This window comes from Urocitellus parryii, chromosome 5, assembly GCF_045843805.1.
Source record: "Urocitellus parryii isolate mUroPar1 chromosome 5, mUroPar1.hap1, whole genome shotgun sequence".
NCBI lineage: Eukaryota > Metazoa > Chordata > Mammalia > Rodentia > Sciuridae > Urocitellus > Urocitellus parryii.
In genome coordinates, this window is record NC_135535.1 from 66845641 (window position 1) to 66864949 (window position 19309).

General features: G+C 39.2%; 1 protein-coding gene and 1 pseudogene across 1 annotated transcript; both read left to right on the top strand.

Moving 5' to 3' along the window:
• The first annotated feature begins 4191 nt into the window (after nucleotides 1-4191).
• Nucleotides 4192-8608, top strand: LOC113195470 (tubulin alpha-1A chain). The gene is made up of 4 exons (XM_026407012.2): nucleotides 4192-4300; nucleotides 6387-6609; nucleotides 6743-6891; nucleotides 7417-8608. Exons 1-4 carry the CDS (start codon nucleotides 4298-4300, stop codon nucleotides 8395-8397), a joined length of 1356 nt encoding a protein of 451 aa, XP_026262797.1. The 5' UTR covers nucleotides 4192-4297; the 3' UTR covers nucleotides 8398-8608.
• A 726-nt stretch (nucleotides 8609-9334) lies between these two features.
• Nucleotides 9335-11890, top strand: LOC113195462 (dTDP-D-glucose 4,6-dehydratase pseudogene; annotated as a pseudogene).
• Nucleotides 11891-19309: the final 7419 nt, after the last annotated feature.

The window sequence follows — 19309 nt, forward strand, 5'->3', positions numbered from 1 at the left end:
AACAAAATGTGGGAGGAAAACCCAGAACACAGACTTTGTTTTGTTTTTGTGAAGTAGTAGATTAAACTTAGGGCCTCGTGCACGCTAGGCTCTACTACTGAGCTATATATCCCCAGCCCTTTTTATATTTTAAGACAGGGTCTTACTACATTGCCCAAGCTGGCCTCAAACTTGTGATCTTCCTGCCTCATCCTCCAGAGTAGCTGGGATTACAGGCATACACACATAGGTTTTCTTTTGTGGTGCTGGGGATTGAATATCCTTATCCCTTTTTATTTTATTTTTTTAGTTGTAATTGTATTTTATTTATTTATTTATTTAATGTGGTGCTGAGGATCAAACCCAGCACCTCCCACGTGTTAGGTGAGCGCTCTGCCACTGAGCCACAATCCCAGCCCATCCTCAGCCCTTTTTCTTTTTCTTTTCTTTTTTTTTTTTTGAGAGAGAGAGAGAGAGAGAGAGAGAGAGAGAGAGAGAGAGAGAAAAGAGAGAGATATTTTTTTTTTAATATTTATTTTTCAGTTTTCGGTGGACACAACATCTTTATTTTATTTTTATGTGGTGCTGAGGATTGAACCCAGCACCCCGCGCGTGCCAGGCGACTAAGTTAAGGCTTGAGCCATATTCCCAGACCCTTTATTTTTCATTTTGAGAACAGGGTCTTGTTAAATTGCTGAGGCTAGCCTTGAACTTGCTATCCTCCTGCTTCAGCCTCTGGAATCACTAGGATTAGAGGTGCATGTCAGCATGCCCAGAAAGTTTTTGAGGTCAAGGGAAGAAACTGTCTCAAGAAAAAGAAACTAGTGGACTGTGACAAAGGTTATCATGAGTTAACAAGAACTAAAAAGTATACAGTGAATTTAGCAACAAACATTGGAGGATTTTAGTTTCAAGGAGTGGTAGGAGTAGCATCAAGATGGAAATGGGTTTAGAGATGAATAAGAGGTGAATAAGTAAAGCAAGTCTCTTGCTTCCTATGTAAGTTATGATATGTGGGGTCATGTAATGAATCTGACAAGGTCCCTCTTCATACACTTACAAACACCTTATTCTCAAATCTACATAAATGTATATTCTTAATTATTTCCCTAGTTCAGAAGATTATAAAGAAAAGAGACCAAGCACCTAGTGTGGTGGCACATGCCTATAATTCAGGAACATGACACAGGAGAATCACAAGTTTGAGGCCAGCCTTGACAACGTAGAGAGACCCTTTTTTAAAATAAAAAAATAAAAAAGATTGAGGATGTAGCTCAGTAAGAAAGTACCCCTGGGTTTATTCCCTAGTACTGAAAATTAACAGCAACACCAAAAAACAAAACAAACCAAACAAACAAAGAAAAAAGAGACCAAGCTACTACCTCTGAGTTTCCCACTAGTGAAGATGGCCCTGGGTTCACTACAGAAATGCAGTAAATGCTTGTTACATATACACAGTAAAATACTTTATTAAATACCCTTAAATTACTAGCCATGAAAATGTTTAATTCAACAAACATTGGTGGGCATGTTGGTATAGGCCTGTAATCCCAGCAACTTGAGAGGTTGAGGCTGGAGAATCTCAACTTTGAGGCCAGCTTCAGCAATTTAGTGAGGCCCTAAGCAACTTAATGAGACCCTATCTCAAAATAAAAATAAAAAGGACTGGGGATGTGACTCAGTGGTTGAATGACCCGTTCAATCCCTGATACCAAAAAAAAAAAAAAAAAAAGCCTAAAACCATAAATAATGCCTAATGTATGCAAGGCATTTTAGCAGGAAGTAGGACTTACATTTTAATGGAAGAAAGGTATAGACATGCAAATAAATAATTAAAATTCCACAAATTTTATGAAATAAAAATATTTTATGTTTTACTGTCTACAGAATGAATCTGTTAACATAATACCCATGTATGTATATGACATAAATTAAAGAAATTAGTCATAAAAATAGGATAATAGTAATTTTTTTTTTTTTACTTTCCATAGTTTGAATGCTATTAAATCAGATGAGGACTAAAAAGTACAAATTGGGTAAACTGGTTATTTCCTTTGATCTTCCATTTATATATTTGTGGATTATCAGTGCTTAAATAGTCTATTTCTGACCTAGATCTTATTGTTACTTATTTCCAAGGGGAGGAAAAAATCCTCATTTACATAAGGAACAGAATGGCTCTGAGATAGAATTACAAAGAATCAATTGCATGAACCCTCTTCTTATTTAATCCTCTGTAAAATGCATAAAGAACTCACTATTGGGGAAATAAATGAAATATTCCTTATTTAGTCTTTTATATCATAAAGAACACTACATTCAAGACTGTGCTTCTCTTTCCAAAAAAATTCCTACATTTTACCATGGTCCAGTACTGTCTGATTTTTTCATTATGAAAATTGTGAAGAAATATTTTAAATGATCTGCTTGTTAATGCTTACACTCTATAGGGCAATTAATTATTATTTTTGTTAAATGTATTTATAAGTTAGAAAGAAGCATTCAAATCATCCTTAATCTTCCTCTTTACTGAAATATACTTTTATTTGCTAGAGAGGATGGAGATTATTTTCCCCATGTAATATCCAAGAAGTAGAAAATTTGTGTATTGGGTTTTATTTTTTCTAGAAAAAATGATTGCAGCAAATTTGAACAAGCAAACCTGAGCTGGGATGGTAGGCTAGAAAAATCCATGGCTGCCATTGTCACACCACAACCTGCAGCAGCTGTCTTCTCAAGTCCCTCCCTCCCACACCCTGCACTGCCTGCCAACTAAACGGGAATGAATGGGCTCTGCAGAGCATTGTAAATAGTGCTGCAGACCCTGAAAATGTTGGTTAAAATCAAAAGGAAAAATGTCAGTCAAAATCCAAATTTTCAATTTTGGTGGTCAAACAAACCTCATTACTTCTGAAATTTCTGCAGCGATGTTAAGTGGTCCACAGTTCAGAGCCTTATTCTGTATAACCCATCCTTGCTGATAATGGAGCCTTTCTAAATAGCAAAAGAATGTTACTGCAATCCATTTCCTAGGGGTGAAAGCAAAGCCTTTTTGTCCCAAGGGGCAATTGAGCAACCATTGCAGTCTCTAGTTGAATAGCAAGGGTGTGAGGCAGCTACAATTCCCACAGTCAGAAGCCCAACCTCAGAAGAGGCTATTTACCAAATTCACATAGGAACTGCATAAAAGTGAAATGCAGCTGAGCTGAGGTTACACAGTGGTCTGTGGATGGAGACAATATAACAAAATAGTCTTCCTTTTACTTTATATGTTATATAACTCTTTAAAATTTGGTGCTTCGAACGTTTTTGTTTGATATTTTCTAGAAAAGAGAGTAATGCAGAAATATAACTAGTACTAGCTTCTGAACTGAATTCCTTCTCCTTGTATTTTCACAATTCTATATCAGGAAAGATGATTCATTTATAGGGACAATGCACCACACAAATATATTACATAGAGTTCTGGTTAAGGAATATCTCTGGTAAACTATTTACTGTATATACATTAGCTCTTATAATTGCATATTAGAACAATTTGCATTTTCTAATTATCATATTCTTTCCATTTTTCACTTTTGTTTAGCTATTTGGTGCATGCAAAGGTCTGAAAATAAATTATTTGAACTTGAGAAACCATTTTGAATGACTATGCTGCATCCTTTCTAAAAAAAAAAAAAAATCATATTCACCCAAGTCATTTTGACCATCACTCCCATCTTCTAGTCTTTATTTTTAAAGTAATTGAGATCTTTCATCCTTACCAAATATAGTCGAGTTTAATATACTATGAGGAAAGGCTGGCAGTAATTTTCCATAATTATTTAATCTCAACATAAATTCTGTGACCAAATGTAGGGAAAACACATAGATGATTTTAACTGTAGTTTAAGGTTTAAGCAAAAAACCTCAAATCCAACCCGTTTTCTTTCTTCCCTTTCCGCCCCTCCCCAACCCCACCCCATAATGGATGCTCGGTTGACTGCCTTTGCACGGTCTCTTTGTCTGAAGGATGCAAACAGTCTATGGATGCTAGGGAAAAAGGGGTGGGGGAGAGATTACCTCATCCCATGTCGTTTGCACCAATCACCACTCTCCTGTCGTGGCTTCTCTGGGCAGATTGAGGGGTCTGGACCAACAGGAAAAGGCCCTGGCCCATCCCCATGGTGACTGAGTTGTATATAGGGAGCCGCATCCGCCTTTGCGCCGCAGGTTCTCTTACATCGACCGCCTAAGAGTCGCGCTGTAAGAAGCAACAACCTCTCCTCTCCTCTCCTCTCCTCTCCGCCATCTGCTCTGCAGCCGCGAAGCAGCAACCATGGTAAGAATGTGTTTTTTCCGGCTCTTTTTGGCCGGTGGGTGGAGTCAGAACCCTGGGATATTCTTGGAAAACCTTAAGCTCTTTTCTTTTGTAACCTCTTTGGGTCCCGGTAGTCTTACGCTGTGTGAGATTTAGCTTTGTTCTACCCTAAATCCTTAAGCCCCGCTGCCGACGCAGTGCGGGAGCTGAAACCCGGGTAGAAATGTGCCCAGGACGGTGGAGAATCATGGGGAAGAGCAAAGGCGGCGCGAGGGGTTTTTGAACCCTACGGGACCACAAGCAGCCCATCTGCAGTGCGGAAGGGTCTGGGGCCGGAAAAGGCGGTGGTTGTGTCCTGTACTGGGCCCTTGCATTTCTGAGCCAGGATTCGTTTAATTCCAAGAATCCCTTTTCTTTCTCATATCGCTCCCAAGAGCAGGGAGGGGAGGAGGAGGAGTCTAAAAAAAGAGGAAGAAAGAAAGAAAGACAGAAAGAAAAAAAAAAAAACCTTCACATACCAAACGGGGCTGGCGAGTGGTGTGGAGCTAGGGAATTGAGGGGGCAGGAAAACAGACAAAACTGAGCCTTGAGTTTGTACAAAAAGACCCCTCGCAGGTTGTTGGCATTTTAGAAAGAAACCCATGTATTAACGGGAAAATAAATAGTAATAATAATAATAATAAAAGGTTTAGTTTTCTGTTTGAGCCCTTGGCAGCCGGTGTCAGGGAGGCGCAGGGGCGGAGTTGTTTGTTTCTTGCTTCCCTGGCGTTGGGCGGGGTTCGCCTCACTAAACCTCTTCTGTCAGGAAAGAATTATAATAAAAGTCTTTCATCATTGTGGAACTGTGGGCTTCAAAAGGTATTTTAATTCACTATTAAAACTTAGATGACGTTTTTTTTTTTGAGCAAAAATTCACTTGACAATGAGGATGACCCGCCCTGAGAAAGAGAGACAGAGATCGAGAGACCTAAACTGTAGAGGCTGCATGGATATAGAGGAGAGAGAAAGCCCACTTTGTGAAGCCCGGGGTACCCCAAGTGTCCGACTAAGGGAAACGCCCTTCCCCGCTCCCCCGCCCCCTTAAGTCAGTGAATAGACAATGAAAGTTGTAGCCCTTTAGGGGCTATAATCTTTAGATTATAGAGAACGTTTCTATACAATATTAATGTTAAGGGGAGGGTAGTGATTCTCAGAATGGAAATACTATTTTGTTTTAAATAAATATTTCATTATATTTTCACCGGACTTTAATTTAATTTCTTTTGTTTGGTAGCATCTTAGGAACTGTTTCTTAAAAGTACTAATAATTTTTCAGTTTTTTGCAGTGGAGAAGATTCAGGGAAATTTTTTTAAAAAAAGAAAAATATTGCTGCAAAGGAGAATTATTCTTCATCCAGCTGTCTTTTGTTCTAGTGCATCTTTATTAATTCATTTCAATTCAGGAACACGGTCCTAGGCTGGGTCAGAGGAGGAACACTGGCAAAGCAGCACAATGAGATCATGTGGGCAGTTGCTGGAAATAGAGCTGTTCTGTTAAATAATGTAGCAAAGAGTACAGGCCAGCACCAGGCACAGCAAATACAGCAATGCAGCAGTACAGCAGTGCAGGAGGCCAACCTTGTCTTTCTTCTAACCCCCTAATATTGATGGATTCCAATTCCGCAGACAGACTGCATAGGGTGTGGCTTCTAGCCTCAGCTGTAGTACAGATGTCCATGTTGAAATATACTAAGTCCTATTTAGAAGAAACCTTCATCTCTACTTAAAGGAAAAGAAAGCAATGAATTCCAATTACTATTTGAATGCAATTTATTTCATTTTACAAAATTTGTGCTTTGACTATTTTTTAACATAAAAAATCTTCATTCAACCATAGCTGTAGGAACAATGGGCTTGCACCATGTGCTAAATTGTGCCAAGGTGACATTATTATTCAGACCACATATATTTGCAGCATTTGTAGCAGGTGCTTTTCATTAACCGTTTTTCTCTTATGACTCAAATAAATTTGAAAAATACCTGTAAATTACTAGAAATAATTTTTTAATTTACTGAAAATTCAAAATGCTAATACAGCTTAATTTTATAATTTTTCTTTCTGTCATAGCGTGAGTGCATCTCCATCCACGTTGGCCAGGCTGGTGTCCAGATTGGCAATGCCTGCTGGGAGCTCTACTGCCTGGAACATGGCATCCAGCCTGATGGCCAGATGCCAAGTGACAAGACCATTGGGGGAGGAGACGACTCCTTCAACACCTTCTTCAGTGAGACAGGCGCTGGCAAGCATGTGCCCAGGGCAGTGTTTGTAGACCTGGAACCCACGGTCATTGGTGAGTTGATGGATCTGTCCTGGGTTCTCCATTGATCACATAAACATATTGTCTTTCTTACCTCCCATCCCCTCATCAGAGTTGAGCAGGCTTGTGCAGGTTATTAATGAGGAGTGACTGGTTTCCTTTCCAGATGAAGTTCGCACTGGAACCTACCGTCAGCTCTTTCACCCTGAGCAGCTCATCACAGGCAAGGAAGATGCTGCCAATAACTATGCCCGAGGCCACTACACCATTGGCAAGGAGATCATTGACCTTGTCTTGGACCGAATTCGTAAACTGGTATGTTTATCCTTGATAATATAGTAAATTAATGATCATAAGGAAGACATTTGAAACAATGCTGTTTATTATAAAAACAAATGTAGTGGTTAGATAAAATATTCCTTTTTAAAAAATTTAATTAAAACATGAACTGTTTAGCATCATTTTGTAAATATTTAGGTTTTTCATTTAAGAAATATTGAGTAATTCAAAGAATGTCTACATTTTTCTTTTTCTTTTTTTTTTTTAATGGTGCTGGGGGTCAAGTTCAAAGCTTTATACATGTCAAACAAGTGCTATATCACTGAACTACCACCACAGATTCCTTACACTGTTTAAAAAGCATTTGTCAATGGGGCTGGGAAGTAGCTCAGTGGTAGATGTGCTTGCCTAGCATGTGCAAGGCACTGGATTCAATCTCTAGTATGGTAAAGAAATAAAAATCATTCTTCAAAATAAGATCTAAAATAAAAGTTTATTTACTATGATTATAGAACAAAAATTAAAAATTTATCTTTTCTTTATTCTTCTCTTTTCTAACAGGCTGACCAGTGCACAGGTCTTCAGGGCTTCTTGGTTTTCCACAGCTTTGGTGGGGGAACTGGTTCTGGGTTCACCTCCCTGCTGATGGAACGTCTCTCTGTTGATTATGGCAAGAAGTCCAAGCTGGAGTTCTCCATTTACCCAGCCCCCCAGGTTTCCACAGCTGTAGTTGAGCCCTATAATTCCATCCTCACCACCCACACTACCCTGGAGCACTCTGATTGTGCCTTCATGGTAGATAATGAGGCCATCTATGACATCTGTCGCAGAAACCTTGACATTGAGCGCCCAACCTACACTAACCTGAATAGGCTGATAGGTCAAATTGTGTCATCCATTACTGCTTCCCTCAGATTTGATGGAGCCCTGAATGTTGATCTGACAGAATTCCAGACCAACCTGGTGCCCTATCCCCGCATCCACTTCCCTCTGGCCACATATGCCCCTGTCATTTCTGCTGAGAAAGCCTACCATGAACAGCTTTCTGTAGCAGAGATCACCAATGCTTGCTTTGAGCCAGCCAACCAGATGGTAAAATGTGACCCCCGCCATGGTAAATACATGGCTTGCTGCCTATTGTACCGTGGTGATGTGGTCCCCAAAGATGTCAATGCTGCCATTGCCACCATCAAGACCAAGCGTACTATCCAGTTTGTGGATTGGTGCCCCACTGGCTTCAAGGTTGGCATTAATTACCAGCCTCCCACTGTGGTTCCTGGTGGAGACCTGGCCAAGGTACAGCGTGCTGTGTGCATGTTGAGTAACACCACAGCCATTGCTGAGGCCTGGGCTCGCCTGGATCACAAGTTTGACCTGATGTATGCCAAGCGTGCCTTTGTTCACTGGTACGTGGGTGAGGGGATGGAGGAAGGAGAGTTTTCTGAGGCCCGTGAGGACATGGCTGCCCTAGAGAAAGATTATGAAGAGGTTGGTGTGGATTCTGTTGAAGGAGAGGGTGAGGAAGAAGGAGAGGAATATTAAAGTTAAAATGTCACAAAGGTGCTGCTTTTACAGGGAAGCTTATTCTGATTTGAACATTGAAAAGTTTTGGTCTGATCAGTTAATTTGTATGTAGCATTGTATGCTCTCATATATAATTACTGACCTATGCTTTAAAACATGAATGCTTTGTCACAGACCCAGGCTGTCCATTTCTCTGATGGGTTTTGAATAAAGTATTCCCTGTCTTAAATGAGTTGTCTTGTGTTTTCTATTGGGTATCTGAATTTTTTTTTTTTTTTTAACCAGGAATTGAACCCAGAGGGACTAAACCACAGAGCTACATTCCCAGCCCTTTCTATTTCTTATTTTGAGACAGGTTCTCACTAAGTTTTTAGGGCCTCAGTAAGTTACTGAGGCTGGCTTTGAACTTGTGATCCTCCTGCCTCAACCTCCCAAGCCTCTGAGTTTATAGGCATGCACCACTGCACCTAGCTGAAAAATTTTATGTGTTCAGTACATTGAGAACAAAGGATACCCTGCTAGTGGTTTATGCATATACTATTAAGTACCTTTATTTTATTTTAAATTATTCTAGAATATTATAACTTTTTTCCTTCCTGAAATTTTTATTTTTAACTGATACACAAAAATAAAAGTTGCAAATATTAATGGGTTATCGTGTAACGTTCAATATGTGTATACACTGAGTAATGTTTAAATCACATCTTTTATCTTCTCATTTATCAATTTCTTGTGGTGAAAGCTTTCAAAATCCTTCTAGTTTCTTGAAATATACAGTACATAGTTATCTATAGTCACAATACTAGTGCAATAGTAACCCCAGACTTTCTGCTTATAACTAACTGTAGATTAGTACTCACTGATCAAACTTTTCCCAACCTTCTCAGGATTTTAAAACTTTTCAAATAAAATATAAAATGTATATCTAGAGATTACCATTAGAGAGTCAGGTATGATGGCGTACTCCTGAAATCCCAGCATTTTAGGAGGCTGAAGCAGGAAGATCACTAGTTCCAGAGCAGCCTCAGCAATTTAGCAAGACCCTTGTGGTATGTGTGAGGTGGGGTGGGAGTGGGAGGCATTACCATTGGATAGCATTGCATACTATTTTTTTAAGTTTTGACTTCAGTATAATAAAATTAAACTGATATTACTTTTTAGAATTTAAAGTTGCTAATACATAGCCAAAGTCATCTTGTTGGCTACTGAATCTCTTATTACTAACAGATAAATAGTGAATATTTCAAATATGTCTAGTCATAAGCTTTTCATGCCCTTTCAATTCCTTGGCATATGTATATGACATATGCTTTCTCTGCCCAGGGGTTCTCAGAAGAAGTCCTCTCTCTCCAAGTAAGGGCCTCCTATTTTAGACATAGATGTTCATCTATTTTCTAATCCTGCTTTTGGCTGAATATCATGTTGTAAAAGCTTAATAAATTTGTTCACTCTACTGTGTTAATTACATATTTGAATGTTAATTCACCAAGGATATTCTTATTTTAATATGAGCTAAAGAACAAAGCTCTAATAGTGCAGTTGCAGACATCAGTACCAACATTTAGAAACAGTTTTGGACTGAGAATTTCTCCAAAAATAGATCTTTGTTGCCAGTCCAACTGACTAAAAGGCTTTTTCTTCTCAACAACAGCCAGTTGTCTTCCACCTCTCACATTTTCTTTTTTTTTTTTTTGTTTGGGGTGGGGGATCTGGAGATTTAACTCTGGGGCACTTTACCACGAGTTACATCCCAGCCCATTTTCCTTTTTTTTGTTTTTTTAATTTGGAGACAGTCTCACCAAGTTGCTGTTTAGGGTCTTTCGAAGTTGTTGAGGCTGACCTTGAACTTGCAATCTGTCTGTCCCAGCTTCCCCAGCTGCTGGTATTACAGGTTTGTGCCACCATGCCTGGCACACATTTTCTTATTCTGGATGAATATTGAGTGGTAATGTAATAATTTGGGAGGGCTGGGGTCCGCCCAGAAGTTTTGTTTAGTGGGCCCTGGTGACCACAGGTGCTGGTTTCATACATGATTCCTTTGAAGCTAAAACTTCTTAAAAACACCTGCCTCACAAAGCAACAGTGCTGTGGTAGTGTCCCCTCTCCTACCTGGCCTGAGATGTTTACCTCTTGTCACTCCCTAGTGTGCACACACACATTACAAATGTAAACTCCATGAGGGTATACACTATTGTTCACTAAGTATATGGAAGAATGTCTGGCCAATTTTATGAAGGTCTTCAGTAATTGCTGAATGGATTAACACAAGAGTAATACATAGGTAACTCTTCTACCCTTAAAAAATTCAGTGTCTAGTGAAAAAAGAGGAAATGTAGGTATTGATTCTTTTTTTTTTTTTTTTTTTTTTGGTACCGAAGATTGAACCCAGGGGCGCTTAACAAATCCCCAGCTCTTTTTAAATATTTTATTGAGAGACAGGATCTTGCTGAGTTGCTTAGGGTCTTGCTAAGTTCCTGAAGCTGCCTTAGCTTCTTGAGCCACTGGGATTACGGACATGTGCCATTGGGCCTGGCTTAATTCTTGTTTATTGCCCATTAACACATTAAATCATCCCTTCTAACCTGATGGTCACTTGGTGGAGAGTACCAAACAACCAAACACTGCATCATATGGGATAATTTCTTTAGTAGAAAATTATCCAAACAACATGATCAAAAATCTAGACTAGGGTGACATTTGTGATTCTCACTTTATGAAACTACTTTTTGGAACAGAGAAAATAGACACAGTGCTACATTTTGCTGCAAAAAAACCACATGTAGATCTGTTTGTCTGGGCTTTTGAGTTTATATATATTAATGTTCTCATGAAGCCATAATGGAGAAGTTTATTTATGCCAGCACAGATGAAGTTTATAGAGATAGTCTTAATAATTTTAAAAAATATTTATATTTATTTTTTAGTTGTAGGTGAACACACAATCTTTATTTTATTTTTATGTGGTGCTGAGGATCAAACCCAGTGCCTCACATGTGCTAGGCAAGCACACTATCACTAAGCCACAATCCCAGCCCTTGATAAGGAATTTGATGAATCATCACCCAAACACCTATAAATCATCATCCAAAGGAGCTCTGAGTGTTTCATAGGACATTACTGGGAATAATACAATAGGAAAAGCTGTATTCGTGGATCAGGCCTTCAACCAAAAAATTTCCTTTATGCTACTGATGTAGCTCTCCCCAAAGCATTTCTTACTGTCCTTGAAAGGAGAAAACAAGTGAAATTTATAGCATCAGAACCAATTCTGAAATGTCAGTTGTCCAATTTGCCAAAGAACTAATACAACTGATAAGAGACCAATTCATTGATTATGTTATGAGTTATTGAATGAAGTCAGAAAAAAATCATGTATTTGAATGAAAACCTAAAATGTCTTAGAATAAAGGAATAAAAGAAAACAATTGAGTGGTGCAGAGAAAATTTTCACAACTGGAAGAATACAGAAAAAGCATTAGAATCCTTTCCAATACAACTACCATTTAGATAATCAATGTAGTTTCCAAAGAAGAAAATTACCCTACCTATGAATCAAGTGACCAGGGCTGGGGTTGTACCTCAGTGGTAGAGTGCTTGCCTACCACATGTGAGGCACTGGGTTTGATCCTCAGCACCACATAAAAATTTTAAAAAATATAAAGGTATTGTGTCTATCTACAACTAAAATATAAATATATTTTTTTATATTTTTAATATTTATTTTTTTTTAGTTTTCGGTGGACACAACATCTTTGTACAAACATAACATAATCATATCATCTTAACATAATCATATCATCTCAATGGCTAGCTGGTGTCACCTTTGTATGTGGTGGTGAGGATCGAACCTGGGCCACACGCATGCCAGGTGAGCGCGCTACTGCTTGAGCCACATCCCCAGCCCTAAAATATAAATATTAAAAATTTAAAAAAAGACGTGTCCATCTACAACTAAAAAAAAAAAAGGAAAGAAAAAAGAAAAAGAAATCAAGTAACCAAATGAAGTGCTGTATTTTCATTTGGAATTAGATTAATGACTTTATGTATTAAATTAAAGTGCAAAGTACCATAAGCTTTGGAAGAATTTCAGTGTTGGCACAGGATTTAAACGTCAAAATTCTTTCAGAAAATTTCTCCGGAAATTAGAAAATAGTATGCATAGACTCTCTCCAGGGGTGGGCCAGGAAAGAATCTCTTGGTTCTAAGATCAAAGACAGGTAGTGGTGCTGGATGGACAGATGGTCCCAGTTTCCAATGGTCCCAGTTTCCCAGCCTCTCCCAGTGCCTAGAAAATGGCTCAAGTTTTCCTTTTTGGGCAAAATTGGATGAATATTATGCTCTATTTCAGCTCTTTTTAATTTTGATTTTTTTTTAAGTCGGACACAAATCTTTATTTATTTTTATGTGGTGCTGAGGATCGAACCTGCCGCAGTCTGGCTAGGCACAAAATCATGAGCCACTTAATCAGGAACAAACTTTATTTTTTTGAAACTGCCGCCAATGCCCCGTGCGCCCCCGGGAAGAATCCTGATCGACCCACACGGTGTTCTCCCGGAACCCCAGAGGAAGTTCCTCCCCCGGAATTCCCTCCTACTGTACTTCCCCAACCAATGGGAACTCTCCAGGAGTCCCGTAGCAGGCTGAGGTGAACAGCAGGAGTCCAATATCCATATGAATGCAAATCTTAACATAATCATATCATCTCAATGGCCAGCTGGTGTCACCTTTCAACCAAAAATGCCATGCATCATATTACTTGGCTGTGGCTCTTAGCATTTCCCCCTTCTGTTTAATTAAGCAACAAGCAATGTGGCTAGGGACCGTCCCTGTTAGATTTGTCCAATTCAACATATGGTTCTTACCCGTCATCGGAAAACTGACCTCTAGGCGTTAGCCTCCTGTCTTAGGTTGATACCACTGCAATTGGATCATACCTGTCACTGACTACCGGTCCAGCATATAGCCATACCTGTGGATAGGCCTATGCACCAGTGGGGGGGTGAGGTTCTTTGCCTCACCTCTGTTGGCCCCCAAAATTAGACCATCACTAGTAGAAGGGAGGAGGATACAGAAATGCCAGGACACCAAGTCAATTGATGGCTCTTTAGGAAAAATTGCAACACTGGTGACACATCAGCAAAGATACGCCAGCACTACCATAATTCCCTGCATCAACAGATACAGCATATAAGTGATACATAGTCCAGGCAAGTTTTGTAAGCAGTTCAAAGCGGAGGAATCTATCAATATGTCCATTTCCTCCCAAAATAAATCAACTCAGTGATTGAGCATTACTTGTTGAGTTATTATTCATTGATGCACCAGTTTATACAGTTTGTTGTGATAACTATCGAAGAAACTGTAGTTTGGTTTCATCTTGTCTTCACCGGCACTGGGATGAAGATAGGAGTTCTGACAATGATGCTAAAAAAAAAAAAAATTATGTAACATTCCAACAGGTACTAAGAAAACAATTTTTTGAACGATTTACATTATCCTGAACAGAATTATTATTATTTTTTTAAAGAGAAAGTGAGAGAGGGGAGAGAAGAGAGAGAGAGAGAGAATTTTTAATATTTATTTTTTAGTTCTCGGCAGACACAACATCTTTGTTGGTATGTGGTGCTGAGGATCGAACCCGGGTCGCACGCATGCCAGGCGAGCGCGCTACCGCTTGAGCCACATCCCCAGCCCCTGAACAGAATTATTAAATATAATGAAAAGGAAAGGTGAAAGTAAACAAACAGATCTGTTAACCTGCTTATTTGTACACATATTAAAACAATCCTCAACAGCTGTTTACCCAATTTAAATTAAACCATTAAAATCACGTGAATAATAAAAAAAATTCGGATCCATTTATTCATGAGCGCTCCTCATATATGATATATGGACATACGCACATACAGACATACAACACAAAACAGAAGTGTGCACACGTAACATACAACACATAAGACAATAGTAAAGGCCTTGTAGCTTTACCTAGGTGAAATCTCCATTGCAATGTTTAAAAACTCCATAGTCAAAAAATAAAACTGATCAGAAAAACATTAACCTAGGTCTGTATGAGCTCAAAAATAAAATAGAACTTTATGATGTGGGAAAAAGCAATAATAAAATAGATATTGAAAAAAGCATCTTGGTTAATCACTGTCGCAGATGTAAAAATAGCCAAGCTGGAGTTCTGGATATGTGCTAGGTGAGGGCTCTACCGCTGAGCCACAACCCCAGCCCCTAATTTTGATTTTTTTATTAATTTATTTTTGGTACCAGGGATTGAACCCAGGGGTGTTCAACCCCTAAGCCATATCCCCAGCTTTTTTTTTTTTTTTTTTTGAGATAGGGTCTCAGTAAGTTATTTAGGGCCTCCCTAAGTTGCTAAGGCTGGCTTTGAACTTGTAATCGTCCTGCCTCAGCCTCCTGAGCAGTTGGGATTACAGGTGTGTTCTACCATCTACCATGCCTATTTGTTTTATTTACTTTTATGTGGTGCTGGGGATGGAACCTAGTGCCTCACATGTGCAAGGCAAGCACTCGACTGCTGAGCTATAACCCTAGCCCCTATTCAGTTGTTTTTTTAAGGGTCTAAAGTTATGCTATAGTTGCTTCCACGGAACAAAATGGGATTATATCTAGCACTTTTTAACTTTTGATAATTTTTAAAAATTAAGTAAAATGCTTTTTAAAAACAGTACATAAATTTTCTCTATATATTTTTAGTACTGGGGATTGAACCACTAAGTTATATCCCCAGTCTTTTTATATTTTATTTTGAGACAGGGTCTTGCTAAATTGCTTAGGGCCTCACTAAATTTCTGAGGCTGGTGTTGAACTTGTGATCCTCCTGCCTCAGTGTCCTAGGTCAATGGGATTACACGTGTGTGCCACTGCACCTGCTGTTTTCATATTTTCAAAATCAGTTGTTGACCTATATATGACCTTTGCCAGAGAAATTTTATCATGTATTTTTAGTTTTAAATGATTTTACTTTAAAATTGTCAGTATTTTAATGTAGAATGTGACATTTTAATGTGTTTAATATTTTTTTTTAGTTGTTGATGTACCTTTATTTTTTATGTAATCATTTGTATGCTGTGCTGAGAATTGAACCAGTGCCTCATGCATGCTAGGCAAGCACTCTACCACTGAGCTGCAATCCCAGCCTTAATGTTTGTTTTTTATTTTTTTGTAGAAAAAAAAATTTAAATACTTATTTGTTTATTCTTAGTCTTTGTCCTAGAGACTGTAAGATGATTTGGAAAAGTAACTGGATATTGGTTTCAGAAATAGAAAAAAGCTGGTCAACCCTCTGATTATTAAGAACATATATTTCAAAGCTGGCAGCCTTGGATCACAGGACACATGGGCTGGAGCAGTAAGCCTCAATGTGGAATGTGTGGCCACTAGAACTCAAAGAGGGGCCTAGGGATATGGCTCAAGCAGTAGCACGCTCGTCTGGCATGCGTGCGGCCCGGGTTCGATCCTCAGCACCACATACAAACAAAGATGTTGTGTCCGCTGAAAACTAAAAAATAAATATTAAAAAATTCTCTTTCTCTCTCTCACTCTCTCTTAAAAAAAAAAAAAAAACTCAAAGAGGCCTACAAAGCACTGCTTCCTTCTTTGTGGAAGAGGATATAAGAAACAACAATTCAACTTACTTTGGGGGGCATGTCCTTGCACACTCTGATTATTAGACTCCTAAAAACTTTATTGAAATGGCAAGTCCTTGAATCATCATTGGATTTGTCTTCTTCCTAACTTCAGTGATGAAAATGAATTATCAAGACCACCCATATGCTTTTACCTCCTTTTAATGCTGCCTGGTGAGTACAATGCCATCAATATGATAGATCCATATGATGTTCTACAGGATTTTCAGAAGATCCAAGTCTCCTAGGAAAACAAAGCCAGTTCATACATCCCTGAGGTGAAACTAAGTCCATCTGGCTTTTTTTGTTTGTTTTAAAAAAGAAGGAACGGTTTATTTGGGGCTCACAGTCTCAGTGGTCTCAATCCATGGTCAGTTAACTCTACTCCTCTGCATACAAGTAGAGGCAAAACATCCTGGCAGAAAGGAGTCATGAGGGAAAACTGCTCAGCTCATGATGGCCAGAAAGGGTTGCAGAGGTTTCAGTCTACAGACAGCTTCATTCACCAGGGCTCCAGATGAGGCTGAATATCATGGTGGGAGAGTGTGGAAGAGGGAAGCAGCTCACAGGATGATCAGAAAGCACAGAACACATCTGGCTTCTTATCTTTCATGACCAAGTAGAAAAGTACACATTCACCAAATCAATGGTTGAATACCATGTTCCAGGAGCCTCCTAATATGCCTCGCTAAAAAGATGCCACATGGGCACAAGAGCTGCCATGAGAGTAGCTGCTTGATTCAGCTGGCAGTTGTCTGCAGTTGTTCTCCAGGGTTACCCAGTTTTGACAGGGACCAGATTAGTGAATTTTAAATGGATATATGGTAGGTAAAAGCAAATGAAAGAGAATACAGAAAGAAAAAGAAATGGAGGCAGACCTCAATAGATCAGAAATGCTTTATTAAGCAGCAGAGGGGCACATTTTCAAGAGGGAAAATGGCAAAGGGCTCTAATAAGGATCTGAGTTTTATAGGGTTTAGAGGGGCTGAGTCTTATTAGGAAATATGTTGGTTATAGCTGGTGGAAGATCTTGGGCAGTCAGGAAACAGTCGTAGATAAAGTCCATTACTCTCCCTTTCTCCTAGGGGTTTGTTATTTCCATATTCTTCAGTAGAGACCAACCTCTCCATCTTTGGAATCCTCAAGGGTGATCTCATCCTCACCATCTCCAACATGCAGTTTGATTTCAATTTACTGTCTTGGCTAGGGGAGTCGCCCAGTTGAGAAAGCTCTGTTAAACTAAGACACTGATTGGAAAAACCTAGGACATGTACATAGGAGTATATGATGAATGTCTTTAAATATCTCGATGCTAAAATTTTTAAACTATTAAGTCTTGAGTTTGGTCTCAGGCCTTCTATTTTATTTTTTTAAATCTAACTCAGGTGATAAGGTGCTCAATTAGTTGTCACTTGTTTGTTATTATGCTCAACTTCTCCTTTCCCTTCTGTAGGTGCCATTACAATTTAGTAAAAAACAATCAATGCCATTGCCCTATAACTTGTTCCCTGAATTTTTTTTTTTAATATTTATTTTTTAGTTCTTGGCGGACACAACATCTTTGTTGGTATGTGGTGCTGAGGATCGAACCCGGGTCGCACGCATGCCAGGCGAGCGCGCTACCGCTTGAGCCACATCCCCAGCCCGTTCCCTGAATTTTTCATACTCAAATTACTGCAACAGCCATGGCAGTATGGTCTTCCCCACAGGAACACTCTCCCTAGTCACTACACATAGTTTTAGCTATTGGGTGGCCATTTTACATACGGGTCTATTCATGCCCCACAACCTATTCAGAATGATATTCTAGTGATCAGCCAGGCAGAAAGTGATCCAGCTCCAAACTCATCTTACCACCTGCCCTGTTGGATCATTCTTGGAATCATCTATGTTGGATCCTCTGGGAAGCAGGACTCAGAGTTTGAGGTGCAAGTAATTTCTTAAGTGGGGAGTGGGAATGGTAATACCTGTGAAATACAAGGAAGGATGTATAATGGGCAGGAGAAATCTTGAGGTTGCGATGCAGATCTAACAGCTTTGAAAAAAAAAAAAAAGAGAGAGGAAGAAGGGCTGTTAGAGAAAGCTTCCAGCTATGATGCAGAGCCAACAGAATAGAATCTCAACTAACTCAATAGGGAGCTCCAGAACAACATCACCTGTTAGAGAATTTCCCCACTGGGTAGAGATGGCCAGGCTCTTGGATGTGCTCATTCATTGGCTAGGTGAAACAAGAGCCAAAGACAATCTGAAGGCATTACCAGGTCAGCTAACTGCTTTCTTGGCAGCAGAGTGGCAACCTCTTTCTGGAAGGGAAATCCAAGGGAGATCTTCATAATTGCCACTTGGGGGCCTTGGGGTTCATTTGCTCTATATACATATTTTTAACCAAAAAAATGATTTTTTATATCAGTTGCCTATTTAATCTATTTTTCCCTTGACATTGACAACTAAGGGCGTATAACCACTGAGCTACATCCCCCCACCCTTTATTTTTCTTTCTTAATTCTCAGTCAGGGTCTCGCTAAATTGCCCTGGTTGACCTCAAACTTGTGATACCTTTGCCTAAGCTTTCCAAGTAGCTGCAATGCATGTGTTGCTGTGTCTGACTCATAGTGAGATATCTTAAAAGAAAAGTAAAAAAATGTACAGTTTTTAGTAAACATGGTTCTAGTAATTGTAGTGAGCTTATTTAGAAGCTGTTACATATTAGAATAAATCAAATAAGTAATTAATTAATGTTATTGGTATATAAGAACCTTGAACCAAGGCACGGTGGTGCACACCTGTAATCTCAGAAACCGGCAGGAGGAAAGAGGCTGAGGCAGAAGGCAAGTTCAAAGCCAGCCTCAGCAACTTAGGAGGCCCTAAGCAACTTAATGAGACCCTGTCTCAAAAAATAAAAGAAGGCTGGGGGTATGGCTCAGTGGTTAAGCCATCTGAGTTCAATTCCAAAAATCAAATAAACAACAACGACAACAAAACACCCTTGAAAGTTACTATATTATAGATGGTCAAGAAAATAAAGAGTTGGGCTCAGTAGTAGAGTGCTTGCCTAGCATGCTTATGTACTGGTTCAATCCCCAATACTCCCCTCCAAAAGAAGAAAATAAATTTTAAGTAATGATATAAGGGGGAATGATTCAAATCAGAAGTTGGATATGGTGGCATAAACCTGTAATTCCAGCTACTCAGGAGGTCAAGGCAGAAGGATGACAAGTTTGAGGCCAGCCTGGGCAACTTAACAAGACCCTGTCTCAAAATGAAAAGGGATGGGG

Coding starts and splice junctions, on each gene's coding strand:
- LOC113195470 (XM_026407012.2), top strand. Junction 6,610..6,742: donor CCTGGAACCCACGGTCATTG/GTGAGTTGATGG, acceptor TTTCCTTTCCAG/ATGAAGTTCGCACTGGAACC. Junction 6,892..7,416: donor TGGACCGAATTCGTAAACTG/GTATGTTTATCC, acceptor CTTTTCTAACAG/GCTGACCAGTGCACAGGTCT.